The sequence below is a fragment of the Myripristis murdjan genome, chromosome 5 (genome assembly GCF_902150065.1).
Source record: "Myripristis murdjan chromosome 5, fMyrMur1.1, whole genome shotgun sequence".
Lineage (NCBI taxonomy): Eukaryota > Metazoa > Chordata > Actinopteri > Holocentriformes > Holocentridae > Myripristis > Myripristis murdjan.
In genome coordinates this window covers 4,867,846-4,882,627 of record NC_043984.1, presented here as the reverse complement: position 1 = coordinate 4,882,627, position 14,782 = coordinate 4,867,846, and the positions used below count along the sequence as shown (strand labels likewise).

General features: G+C 41.5%; 1 protein-coding gene across 1 annotated transcript in view; it reads left to right on the top strand.

Annotated features, from left to right (window-relative positions):
- Positions 1-14,782, top strand: part of arhgef10la (Rho guanine nucleotide exchange factor (GEF) 10-like a) — a 119,068-nt gene that overhangs the window by 91,366 nt on the left and 12,920 nt on the right. The window contains exons 22-24 of the mRNA XM_030051925.1: positions 5,958-6,172; positions 6,991-7,148; positions 10,495-10,637. Of these exons, the coding sequence (XP_029907785.1) occupies positions 5,958-6,172; positions 6,991-7,148; positions 10,495-10,637 (516 nt within the window). The remainder of the gene's footprint in view (positions 1-5,957; positions 6,173-6,990; positions 7,149-10,494; positions 10,638-14,782) is intronic.

The following is a 14,782-nucleotide window of genomic DNA, read 5'->3' as shown; positions in this document are numbered from 1 at the left end:
GAAACTGTGAATTAATGCAGTATAAAGGGTAGTGGGAAGGTAGCAACTACAGAGAGTTTTGTGATGAGTGGGGCAAATTGTGCCGACAGACTATCACATCACAATCCCTGGACTTGTGGGAATTTAGTTGGATTTAGAAAGAGGGGGAATTTCAGTGGGGGGAAAATGGCTGGGAGAATCTGCTGTTAATCTTTAAGTTTCAATTTTTATACCCCGTCCTTCTTTTTTCGGAGAAGGTGGGCAATTTATCAGGTAATCCTCTTTAGACCCAAGAAAGGTGGCTAAATCGAGTGTAGGCCCTCCAGGACATGGAGCTCCGCGCAGTGTCTCAGAGTTAATTGTCCTGGTTTGTTTTCTCTTTTTCTTTTTTGGATGCTATTCTAAAGAGGACTGGGTCTTCACTTTGACGGGGAAAAGGAGATACAGTAGAGTGTAGTGCTGGCATTTCGAGCACAATGATGTCAGTGTGTGCGAGGGAGCCTGGGCCGTTTGACCGTCAAGTCCTTGTAGATTACATACCATTAGAGATAAGTTAAATGCATATTTGTACACATGCTGCTGCAGTGATCACTGTATCCTGTAGCTGAGTTAAAGGACCATACCAGTGATTTTGAATGTTTGGCAAGTTTACTACAATTACTACTATTTTCCAGCAGAAACCATTTCACTCGACCCTATTTCAAGTCATCAAAACACAACGGTGCCGCTGCTTTTAGGAAAACTAATGTGGACGACTTTATTACAGTGATGGAATAAAAAGTTTAAAGTCTCTGAAAGTTCATTTTCACATTGTAGTGGAATGAATGGAAACCAACAGCTTGATAAAAGGGAGGAAAAATGATACTGGACTTCTGAAATACAATCCCATGCTTTGAGGAAAGGCAGAAATGTGAAGTTTATACATTTTGTAGATTTTAGGCTAAACATGTAGAATCACTGGTATGGTCCTTTAAGACTCTAAGGAAATAGTGTTAGAGGTTTAAGCTCCTTTACAACCGCTGTGTATGTGTTCATAAACAATGAAAAAGGAATGTTTTTCACCGATAAAGCATATAAATAAGGTTTGCAGCTGCATGACCCCAATATTATTTGTTTGGTGGTAATCAGGATGGGGCTTGGACAATAATTCAGGCCACCCAGCATACAGAGACCCCTGCATACATTAGCCTATATTACAGTATATTGACTGTATACTGTCCTTCAATTCACCACCAGCTCAGTGCACCACAAGAGAATATATGAATTGCTTTACCACGACAGCAATACATCTACCTAGCAAAACTGTAGCACCAGAATCAGTTGCGGTCTAAAAATTGTTTTGTTTTTGACCATTCCAAAGAGCAGCGGTTCTCAACCTTTTTATCCCTGACAGTAAATAAATAAACACATGAAAAAAATATATAAATAAATATGAGAATAGTTTTATATAGTCAAAATGTTTTTTTTTCCTGATATGATAGATGATCATCTTGCAATCACCCAAAATTATTTTGTTTTGATTTATTTAGTGACAGTGATGTTTACATAATCTACATATAGGCTCACTCAAAGAAACCCTCATTGAATCACTGTTGTTTCAGGCAAGAGCAGACCATTCACCGCTGTCCACATACATTAAAAAGCACAAGGCCATGGTCTGTAACGTTCAGTAGCACCACGAACACTGATTACATATTTAAGAAGTGTATGCAGTGCCCATACAGAGCTAAGGAAATCTGCTTTTTGTTACTGCACCCCACACACTTGGAATATGCGTCCACAGAATTTGAAAATGACCTCATTAATACTGTTTTTGTCTGGTTCCAAGGTTTGTTTGCAATTCTTACTGATTGTAACGGTTATCGGTTTTAATTTTTTTTTTTTTAGTTGCTCTTATTCTTATTGTTTTGTTTTATTTATTTAGTGATGTTATTGTCAGTGTCTACTCTTTCACTTTCTGGCATTCTTAATTTGACCTTGTTTTTAATTGATACAAATATGTGTTCCTTTTTTTCATTGCTTTTAAAGTGTAGTTGTATCTGCATTTATTGTATGTACTTTAGCATTGAAACTGAGGGTTCTCATTCGATGTGTTTTCCAAGGTCCTAAACAAAATGAAATTATGACAATACCTGCTTAGGGAACTGGGCAGCTTTGGAGTGAGCCAGACAATTTTAGTGTTGCTTTATAAGATTCTGACAGAAAGTGTTGTGTCTTTCAGCAGAAGAGCATGGTATGGGAACCTTAGCTATAAATCCAGACATCAATTAGCCAGAGTGGTGAACACAGCTGGTGAAGTTGTGCAGGAACCACAAAGCCATTAAGGAGACCTACAGGATATGCTCTTAGAAGGATAATAGATGACACTACACATGCCTTGCTCTCCCGGTGTGAGAGGCTAAACTCTGAGAGACATTACAGGATGCTGCTAGCAACCAGAAACATCTATAAGAAGTCAGTCATTCCAGTTCTATTCTATTCTATTCTATTCTATTCTATTCTATTCTATTCTATTCTGTTCCATGGCTGTTGTTGAACAAAACCCCGTTCTTTCTTCCTCTTCTTATCACCAGAAATGCCAAATTCCTCTCTGATCCTTAGATTTATTAATTTTTCTCCAAAAACCAACAACCATTCAAACGGACTACAAAGCAGCAGCCTGATTTCCATGTGTGTCCCATCCCGGACCGCCCCCATTCAACAAGCCAGCATACAAATTTCATTCGCCTGCATTCACTCATGTGTGACCGGACCATTACTCGCCTTACAAGAAAGTTTACAAAACCTTGTTACGCCCTTCCAAACACACATACATAAGACTACATGCACACTCTCGTCCCGCTATCTTTTATTATAGTAATTACAGTTGTGAGTCAGACTCCTTATTCTTCAGAAATGTATGTTTTTACCGGAGGGATTCTACTAGAATGCAGCCGTTAAAGTGGACATACGACACAAACATGAAAAATAATCCGCAGAGAATAGCACTCAGAAGAAATTGCTTGAATCAGAGTTTCTCTTTGGTGCCGCCAGCTCATTCTCAACAATTAATGACACCGCTGCTTCTTCCAAGTGCCTTGACAGGGCGGCTATGCTGTCTTTGTTTACTCCACTAGCCTCCCTATCCGGCGGAATCCCCCCTATTTCAAAGACGTCCTCCCATGCTGTATGTCACAGCCTCTCGCTGAATTATGCCCCTGTGGTATGAAATGGAGCGGACCCACTGGCAGTGACCATGGCTGCAAGCCAAATCAAGCAGGCAGGCCAGCGGTAGTTCTCCTAATGGTCACTGTGGGCCTGGTGAACATTTTCATTAAGATAGTTCAGCTTTACTATTCATGGCTTCATATGAAGCTTTCTCAATAAACAAGAAATACGCTCTGCTGTGTTGAAATATTACTTTGACAGCATTTCGTGTATCTAGGGGCATATTTTGTGTAAGCTTTTGTACACTATTTCACTTGCCAAACAACCCAAGCAGCTTGGCTTCTTCTGTGCTTCTACTGTATGCTGCTTGGCTTGTGTGTCTCGGCTTGTGAAGCCTCTCAGTCAAGTGTAGATAAACGATGGAATTTTCAAGAGAATTAAAAATGAATGAAATTAAACTCGCAAGAGTGAATTTACTTTACAGTGCATTCATGTTCACTCATAAATTCTGGAAACCAACCATGCTCCTCAAGTGCCAGGCAAATCTGACCTTCTTCCAGCAGTGTCAGTGTTGCATACTGTACAGTGTGTCACCAAAGCCAAAACTTTTAGCTCCGCTTAAATGATACAAGTGAAGACCCGTGGATCGAGCAAGGATAAATAAGTGGCTGAACGTTCCCGCCCCCATTTGGTTCTACCTCCCTGACAGCCTTGTCAAATAAGAGATGACACTAATCATGTTAAAGTGAGATGGGCTACGGGGATTTCTGTAGGCTTTGATCATCGTAATGACATTGTTTCTAATCAGCATGATACCCCAGTGTTTCCCTGTTTGCCTTCACCTTCCTTGTTCCACTTTCCGCAACAACCAATTTCACATTTTTAGATAAAGTCTCCATTAACGATCATCATGTCTCTTCTAATACACACATTCAGAACGTGAACATTCGTGACGGGTGTCAGTGACGGGAAACTTGAAATGCTCTCATTTCAGAGTAAATCAACATTCTGGTGACCCATGGTTTTGGCTCCTCAATGTGGTAAATACAATTGAGCGGAGCCCACTACCATGCCCATTCTCCCACGCTTCCTCATGTTGCCCAGGCCGATCTAATTAATGGTGGCAGAGCATTTACTGTTGGGGAAGTTTTTGCTTCTCCCAGGCAGGGAAGAGGAATCTGTCCAGGGCAAGACTCCAGATATCTATTCCTCTAAATAAGTAGTGATGACTTTGTCAGGGCACAGTAATTTCACTGGATATCTGGGGGAATTGAATTGAAAAGAGGAAGAGAAAGTGGTTGGTGATAGTGGTAGTGGTGGTGGTGGTGGGAGGGGAGCGGGGGGTTTCAGATGGACACGTGAATGTGTAAATGGTGGAGGAGTGTGGGTGAGGGGGCCTTGCCTCTGGCTATGGTTAGTCACTTGAAGCAGTGTTTTTTGGGCTCCTTGCTGCAAGATAAGTCTTCCCTATCTTCTTTTCTCCCTGTGCAACAGACCATTATTTGTTCTGGCTCATTCTCCAGAGCCCACGGGATCGCTCCTGTCCAGATTCTGCTCGCTGATACAAATCAAACAAATGATTGCATGCAAATAAGGGTGAGTGTGGAGGAGAAGAGCTAAAGACTATATTTAGCTCATGTCACATTCACACACACTGTGATTCATACAGAGAATAAATCTTCGGTGTCTAGCAAGCAGCCGTGGCTCGTCTATGAGAAGGACATTGAATTTCGGCTGGACATTCACCTAGGTCGCATGCAGGAGTAATGAATGGAATCATATTCACAATCTACAGGGACATGTTAATTGTTCGGGAACAACTCCAGCCTAATTGAAACTGCATACGAGATGCGTTCAGGGGTTCCTGCTGTCTCCTTTTCCTCTGCATTGGCATTGACAGGCTTGACACCACAGCCAATATAAATGTGCTACATAGAAAATCAAGCCTCTATTCAGCCAGGCAGTCAGCCTTGCTGCTGTGGGGTGTGGATCCCCTGGGATGCTTGTTATGATTACCAGACCTTTTTCTGATGATATCTAAGGTTAGCTTTCTTGCTTGGTAGGAACTTTTTGGGGGGGCTTGTGCTTGCTTCAAAACGGGACAGAAATCTGTAGCCCAGTGTGTCGATCTTTCCAAATTGAGCTCCTCAAAGCTTACAGGCTAGTTTGTTGCAATAGCTCTATTTGTATCCTTTTGTTCAACTGTTCCGTGATATTGTGCGCAGCATCCACAAGTGTTTGGGTTGACCTTGGATGCATTCATTTCAGATGTCAGTTGTTTCATTGGAAATGATTTTGTCATTTTATCATGCACTGACTCCAGCAATAGATCAATCACCAACTTGCAGAAAACCCTCATTGTCAAGCAACGCAGACCCTTTCAAAAGCTTCCTAGACTCCCTCTGTTCTTTGCTGATGAAAAGATCTCAGAGTTTTAAGAATTGTTTGATGTTCTAGAGATGACATTGTGAATCCATTACCGACTGTGGTTTAAGATTCCGAGTGATATTCAAAGAAGTGAGGAGGGACTACAAAAGACAAGGTTTGAAAGGATATTTGATTTTAACTTTGTTGAAATCTAAATTGCTGACAGGTAGAGAATGTTGGACTGAAGACACATTATCCTCTGGCCTCCACATTTTGATTAAGACGGTGAACACACATTGTAAGCATGATCTGTGAGGGCCTGGGCACCCTCGAGTCTCTGCTCCTCCTGTCTCCTTCTGTTTCAGCGGCACAGTTTACCTGTGGCATGATGATTCAGCCCATTGATCCAACTTAATATGAGGTCTTGACCTTTTCCCACCTTTTCCCCTTTTTCTTCCCTGCAGGTGGCAGGTGGAGGAGATGGTTCTCAGGGGCAGCTAGAAATATTTTCCCTCAACAGGCCCACACCACGGGCTGTAAAGAGCCTGCAGCTGGGCTCTCCTGTCCATTGTCTGGATTATGTGCCAGAACCTTCTCCATCTGAGGACATGGAGGCTGGAGCTGAAAGGACTCCCTTGGAGATTGGCAGCACTGTTTGTGTTGGATTAAATGACGGGAGGTGAGACTCGGAAATCACAGGAAGATATTGATATGACAATTTAAAACAATAAGCATCAGCGTTTACTTTAGATTAGAGTGATTTATTTTTGAAACGTCTATCAGTCATTGAAAATGATGATCTGTGTTATTTTCTATTACACCACCCGACATTCCCTGCAGTATAGTAAAAAAATAATAGGTGATACCTCAACACCCCACTAGTGCGACTACTGCTGCTGTTCATTTTCAAATCCAGTATACAATATATTCTGAGCTGCAGTGTGTGTAATATATCTGTCAGTGTCTTAGTGAATGAATTATTTTTTTCAGGCATGGAAAACGGCACGCTTGCAGTCCAAGTGTAGTCAGGATATTACCAGTTTGTTGGTCTATATTTTTGTTCTTTGGTTGGTTCATTTGTATGGAAACTCAAATCAGAAGAGATGCCTGCAGTTTTGAGTATGCTGACTCATTCACCTCCTTCCTTAAGTGCCTGTCCAGGAAAAAAACAGAGAAGACATACAGCGCAATGAAATACAATTTCAGCATTTTAGCACACACGGAAGACTGTCAACTCTACTGCTACTTAACATTTTCTTTTGAGACGGAGAAAAAACAAAACAAAACAAGGGTGCACATTTGTCATTCCGAAGAAGACAATAAGACACAGCAAAGTTCAGATGGCATTTCAAACATGAGAAAGACAGAGTGGTTGCACATACACAATGCATTGCTCCAAAGTGCACTGTTAAATCAAACTGCATAAAAACGAGGTACTCTGTCATTTCAAATGACACTCATTTATCATGTCGGCTTGTGCTTCTTTTGTTCCTGCAGCATTCTGGTCTACGGCAGCCTGGACACTGCAGCACAATGCCTGTTGACCCTCCATAACCCCGAGGGCTGCCCTGTCCTGTGCCTCAAGCACTCTCCTCGCTTCCTGTTTGCAGGACTGCGGAATGGGTCCATGATGGTGTATAGACGAAATGAAGGAGGTAAGGTCACTCCAAGGTCACTCATGCTATAGCCTATTTGTAGAATGGCTGCTGCTACCCGATCTGTAGGTCCTGCCCCACTGGTGATGTGCAGCATTGGTACGATTGGTACAATTGCAGCTGTCATCAGAGGTGACGCGGGATGTCTCACTCATTAGTTTCTTTCATGACCAGCTCTCAAAGATGATATGTTTAACTTAATTTTCTTCGAGGTGCAATCTGATGAAGTTTCATGTTTATTTCAGTCCTGCCAACGCTCACTATTGTGGGCATAATTGTGGATTGATAAATTCAGTAACAGACACTATTATAACTGTGTTATAACAATACTGTACATTATTAAAGTTTGTTTAGGTAACTTTTTAAAGTGGGCACCCACCTGTATTGCAATGAGCAAATAGGAACTTGCGAGCTGTAGTTAGGGTCGGCTAAGCAAAATTACTATAGCTAAGGTAGGCTGGGCGGGGTTTTTTGGGGAGGGAAAGCGAGCATGCACGGCAGCGGTGCACTGAAATGTGCACAAGACATGAGTGGACTCAGATCACAGCGCTTCCTGAGGCAATATTAGTCATTTGATTTGTTGTGAGCAGATTTTAACAAATGAGATTACGCCACCCGGCCCGGCCCAGAAGACAGGATGTGTTTCTCAGTGCATTTAGTTTGGATCAGACCCTCTGTGTATAGTGGTGATTTGTCAGAATTACAAAGACAAAAGTTACCTCCACAAGCTTTCAAAGGGAAAGCAAACACTGCAAAAAAAGGGAAAAAAAAAGAAGATTGAATGCGGTACACAACTTTTAATTCACACATATTTCATACGCAAACATGGAAAACAGTTTCAAGCTAAAACTTTTATTAAAGTTTCAAGACTTTAAAAAAAAAAATTTTATTGCTTCTAAAACTCAGAATGTCATTTAATGAATGACAGCCTGAGGAAGTTTCCTCCAGAGTTGATGATGACAGCTAACGAGTGAGACATCCTGCCTCTGTCCCATCTCTGTTGACAGTTGCACATGCGCCGTGCTGATCGGCAGGACATACTGACCGGGTAGCAACAGTTTCATTGAGGCTTAATTGTCAATATTTCCATATGTATAATATGATGAAAATATGATGAAATAGCGAGACACAACTTATTCAACCCTCCAACTGTGTATATAAGTGTTTATAAAAACACAGCAGAGACAAAATTGCTCTTGAAATCTATTTTTTTTTTATGTCAAGCCCTTTATATAAATATCTAGGTCTTTGATAAATAAGGCCTATCACTGTAAGTGTGTATCCTTGCATCCGCCACAATATTTTAATTCCTTCTGCACCAACGCAACCGAGTGCCAAAAAGCACAATCATAGAGGAGGAATATATTAATTTCACATCAGATTACACTGCTAATGCTCTTACAAATATTAACCAGTAATTGATATGAGGTCATCTAATAATTTCTTATCCCTTATGCTTTTGAAGAAGCAAGTCAGAGACGTTACACTGAAATGGATCGGATGAAATGATTTCTGATGGGGCTTGTTCGGCAACAAAAATGTTTGTGTTCTTTAGACTAATCCAGTCAAATTAATAACAATTTGTACAACTGCGATACCTGTGGATGTCCTCGTGTTCATCAACGAATGCGGCACTGAATGTGTGAGGAGAGATATTTTTTTGTCAACGTCCGTTTAGCTCGTAGCACGAGTGTTGCTGTGTGTGTCATGCATGATGGGATTTTCAGCGATCCCTCTCTGTTTTTTTTGTTTTGTTTTTTTTTGAGAATGAGAGCAGTTGAGAAAGCATATTAATTTTGGACTACCTTTCAAACCATTGCCTTAGAAACACTTATTTACTTCCCCATGCCTGGTGATTCTCACACCTATTATGAGTATGAAAATAACACTTCACCGTGTGGTGGATGGCGTGCCGTGTTTAGTCAGGCGTCGCACAGGGCCAGGGGGGTTTAACACCATCTCAGCAGTGATTTGCAGTCTTCACAGCCAGCGGGAGTACAATAGCTCTATCACTGGGTGCTTCTTACCTGGCTACAGTATGTCAGTGTGCCTGCCTTCCTCCTGTGCTCCCCTCTCCTCCCAAGCAGAAAGGATGATTAATTACACCAGGCTGCTGCATGCCGATTAAATATTACTAGTCATGCTATGTTTATGAAAAAAAAAAAAAAAAAAAAAGGACAGGGGAAAAGCTCGGGAGGGTGCCTGGCAATGTTTGTGGGTTCGGCTCAACCGTTAAAGATTTAGCGCGCCACTGTCTAACAACGAGTCTGCAGGAGCCTGAAAATGCCAAGGCTTCACTTGAGACTTATACCAAAAGACACATGAATACGCAGCGTGCTGTTGCTTAGCGAGGAGTCTGCTTCCCAAGCTCCCCTCGCAGAAATGTGCACTTAGACTTGCACGTCAGAGATCATGTTGACTTATGTTTAAAATATTTTTCCAAGGCCACTGGCAGGGAAGTTTGATGCAGCTAGCTACTGCGGTTTGCAGCCGCGCTGGAAAGAGGGAATCATCGGCGTAGCCTTGGCTGATGTGAGGGGCCGGAGGGAGTGAATTTTGAAAAGGTAGAAAAATGACCTTTACAACATGCCAAGCAATTAACCTGTGGAAGTCAGAAGGCATTGTAAAACTATTCTGCTATGAAAGGCAGAAATAAACAACTCAGAATGTTAATTAAATGGCTGGGCGCACTCCCTTCTCTAATTTTGCTTCATTAACGCACAGCAAAGGAAATGCTTATGTATTTCACTTTATAATTCGCTGCCATGGTAGCTGCAATGTGTGCCCCGTGATTAAAACTCAAAGGAAAAAGGTCTGCTTCATTTTCACATTGATGAAGCAAGGGGAAAAAAAAAAAAAAGAACTGGTGATAAAGAAGTTGGAAAGCGGATTAAAATGTACACCGGACTTATTAGCATGTGGGTGGCAAGGGTGCATTATTGTGCGGCACACAGTGTGGAGTTTCTGAGGGAAAGTCCAGAATCTCTATTCAGTCAACCAAAATCTGTGACATGCCTGTGTTTCTCTTTGAGGGAGAGAGTCTCCATTGTGCGCCTTTCACTGATTCTTTAATAATTGCTTGGCATTGTTGAACTGCTCAAAGAGTATTTTTGAAGGAAACTCTGGGGGTATCTTGGTCGAGTGCAAATGGAACCGAGCGGAATTGCCTCGCTCACTGTGACGGCTGCTGAAGCGCTGTAAGTGGCACATATGTTCACAATGTATTCATATTCAAGTGCGATAATAGCCGGTGATGTCGAGGGTTGTTTCCAGAGATTATTGTTGTTTGTCTTTCCTGGGCTCACATTTCGGCAAATGCACGCATTATGTGTCCACTTGGTTTCAGGTGATCTGTGGAAGGCGGACTCCTGCAGATCGGTGGCTGTGGGCTCGGAGCCTGTGCGGACTCTGCTGGTGCTGGAGGACTCGGTGTGGGCAAGCTGTGGAAACTCTGTCACAGTCATCGACGTCTCCAGTCTCACCACTCAAGTAAGCCAGAAATCTGCTGTGCACATAATATAGCAGTTTGTAGTGATTTTTCATTAATGGCTATGCAGTTGTAACGTTTTGAATTTAATGGTGGATAAGAACTCTGTGTTAGGGCAAATATGGATTCTTCATTTGGCTATTCCTTCCAAAAAGGGACAAAAAAGCATTAATGCATTAACTGGAAAAGACTGTTGGAATGCAGCCATGTCATATTAAACTTATTCCTGGCAATCAGGACAAATTCTGTGAATATAGTTTTATAAAACAAACATCTACGTTAAATATGTCAATATTTTTCCTAAGCAACTTGATAGAGTTACTGCAACAATTTTGCAGTAACTGTATCAAGCTTAAAGGACCATACTGGTGTTTTTGCAGCTTTTAGCCAGTGTACTACACTGCATACATATTTTAAGTCACGTTTATTCAAAGCATACCAAGCTTTTTAAAAAGTTGTTAAACTTATGCAATTTCCCTTAGCTTTGAAATCAGACATTTTGATGGTAAACCTACCTTTCAGTCTTTTCTCTAGGGACCATTTTCTGGCAGACAGAAAGTCTCTGCCAGATATTCTGTCAGGGGGGTGTCGCTGCCTGGAATGTATTTTTTTGACAGAGAGAAAAGGTGAATTCACCTGCCATTGGGTAAACATTGGAAAAACACATTTCCTGTTTCATAGTTAGCGAAAAGAAACTAAAAGCAAGAACCAGCCAATCAAATCATCCTTTTCATGCCATCCATTTTTGCTTATCATTTGTCTTCTGGGTTTAATTTTCCAACACAATAGCACACGAATGCAGTGCTGATTGGCAGCTTATTTTTAAGTCGCAGATGTCGGAGCTTCCCACCAGCATATAAACGCACCAGAAGATGTGTACACTTCTCAAATCAGTGTGGCCATTAAACTAAATTACCACACAACAATAAAGTAGCTTTGGCAAAAATAAATATAGGCAGGATGCTTGCTGTGATGGATTACCTGTCTTAAGCAAGTTTAAAGTCGCTGCAAGATGGCTTTTGTACTGTAAATAAAGTAAATGGAAACAAATGGCAACCTGGAATGTATCAAAAACATTAAAACATTGAAAACAGTGTGGCGTATTTTGGAAAATAGCAGGTAGTACATGTACAACCCTGTCTTCTAAAAATGATGTTCCCATACAACTTAACTGCATTGTTAATTGTGTTTCAAGAGAAATGTATTTTTATTGTGGATTTCCTTTGTTTCTGATGTATCACAAATACATTTCAATCAACATATCTTGAATATCACGTGGGGCGGCATTTTAACCAGTTTTATTACATTTAGCCTCCAAAACCACTTGGTTAAGGTTAGGGAAAGCTTAGGTTTAGGAATAAAAAAAACACTTGGTTAAGGTAATATAACATATGTAACTGCTGCAGCATACACACACACACACACACACCACTGTCACTTTGCGCTGGACTCAAACTTGGGTCTCCTGGGGGAAAGTCAGATGTTTGACTCATCCACCACTCTGTCTTGCTCCTGACCTTCAGACTAAGTGATTACAAAAGTTCTTGTGAATGTGAAGTATATGTGACTTGTAGTTTATGAGCTAAACATGCAAAAACACCAGAATGGTTCAGGTAAGTTCATCAGTTCAAATTCATTTGTCAAGGCGGGATTGATCCCAGTCAACCAATCAAATGATAAGCTTTCATCAGATATACGAGGCTCATGTCATCCTTAGTTTCAAGGTCATCTCCATCCACCTTCTCAGATGACAAATATTCCCACCAAAACATGTTTTGAGGATCTTAATGGATGGATTCATAAGGAAAACTGCTAGGCAAGTTTTTTTTTTTTTTTTTTTTTTTTTTTTTTGCAGCATTTGAGGAAAATCTCCTCTCCTTTCATTTTCTGAGAAGATTTATGCACACAGCCTGAGAGAGCCAGCATTCTAATCTGTGATGTCATCAAGATTTACAGCCTGGAGCTGCTCCATGGACAACGAATAGAAGGCTTTGTAGATTCGTTGAATGTTTGCTGGGGCTTTTACACACAAATAAGCTTTATTTTGTTGTAGCGCTCTGAGTTATGATGCTGAAATACACACCATTATCTCCAGAAAATCAGCCTGGGTGCTGTCACAGTCATGCTTTCCATTTTTGTGAAGTCATTCTCAAAGGTGTTTTTCTGTATTGCCATTTGAAGTTTGTAGGGGGCAGACTTCTCTGTCTCTGATAGACACTAGGGAGTGATAGAGAGCAAACTCTCTGAGGTAATGGTATTACAGTATTCAGATGCTGAACTGCAAGCCATTACCATTTAATTATAGCTCCCAGGTGTGAGGTGAGCGTGCATAGCTGTATAAAAGTGAAGTAGGGCTTTGTTGAAAAAGAACATGTTTGCTCAGCAAACCTTCCCTGGATAAATAGAGGTTAAAAAATATAATGCTGAACTGGAACAAACAGGGAAACAAAACACAAACAGTAAATGTGATTTAGTGCTTTTTTTGCCATATCGTGAATTTTTATCAAAAACCTATAATAAGGGAGGTGACAAAGTGCAACTGTTAGTTAACCACTTATTCCCACTGAGATTTCTCATACGTTTTTTTTTTTTTTTTTTTTTTAAGAGAGACCTTTCCAAGGATTTCGCAACTTGACAAAGATGAAAGCTGAAATAAGCAAGATGAATCAGTACACAATAGCAAAAACGGTGTAGATCACGTTCCCATAAGTACATAGTCAAAATTCATTCACTCAAAAGCTAGTAGTCTAATAGCTGACAAAGCAGGTGACAAAATTAAGTGGAACTTGGCTAAACAGTACATAGACGTGTTCTAATTGAGTGTGCCTCAAGATCCTCATGATTAGGAGCAAGTTTAACTAAGGATGTCTCCCTTTGTTCCGTCTCCTCTTTCCCCTGCGGAGTCCTCTGGAGGCAGGAGCTTAATCAGCTGAGTGGCCACGCAGTGGAAGCACAGTTCTGGTTCACTGTGTCTCCCACAGAGCTTAACAGGTCAGCTCTGGTTACTTCTTTGCTAACCTTGTCTTCCTTACTAATGTGGACTCAAGGGGCCTGACTTCACAGGGGCTATGGTTCACGTCCAGGATCTCTGAAGCCATACTTGCCACCTGGAGCAAGCCATGTGACTCGGAGCAAGGCTAGAGGGTCGTGGACTCAAATTCAGTCCAGTACTTCCCGTTGTTCTTCCCTCTGGACGTGCACCGCTTTGACACTTTCGCTGCACTTTCCAACCATTTATCCATGACTTTGCCGAACACTCTGTGTTTACACCACTGAATCCCGCATGGTGCTGCCGGATATGGCGGCCTTGTAAATGTCTCGGCGGACAGGTCCTTGACAGTGGTGCAATAACATAACCATCTTCGGTCTGCTCTGGATGAAGGCATCTTAGCACGTGCTCGGACTCGCCTGAAGTCAGAACACAATGAGACATTGCCGTATGCAAAAACAAATTAACAAAAATGAAATACTTGGACATAGAGGCTGTTTGATGAGTCTTAAAATTGCAGATATCCCCTAACAAGCTCAGCAAGGCTTCCTTTAACAGAATTCATTTTGAAAGATTTGGCCGCAAGATATTAGCGTGGAGATGTAAACAAAGGAAATGAATTTGAAGAGGAAATGGAGACATGAGTTGAAAAAAGGAAATGGAGACACCCCCCAACAAGGCAACACGACTAATCCCATGATATTGTTGAGAAAATAATTCATTTTGCCTTTGCACACCATGGAGTCTAGCACTAAAGTGTCCCTCTGTCCATATATGTGTGTTTGCAGATTGTTGCATTCACACTCAAGTGTTGCGTGTGTTTCTGTGCATCACCCTCTGTATTATGACAGAGTTCCATGAACCAGCAATCACCAATCTATCAAAGTCACAGCCGTGCAGCCAAAATTTAAGTAGGACATGGCGGACATACAGGCTGTGATCAGTAGTGACTTGCCGTCCCTGTTCCTTCCTCTTCCCATTACTTTTTCTTTCTCTACCTGCTTTCTTCGATCACTCACTTGTCCACTCATCTCCCTCTCCAGGGCTGTGAGAGTGGATGTGGATTTACCACTCTTGAAAGGAAAGAGACACCTTGTCACCTGGCGTAATGAAAGGCTAATGAGCTGTTCAGACCAGCTTTAGTGTTCGTGGCTGTAG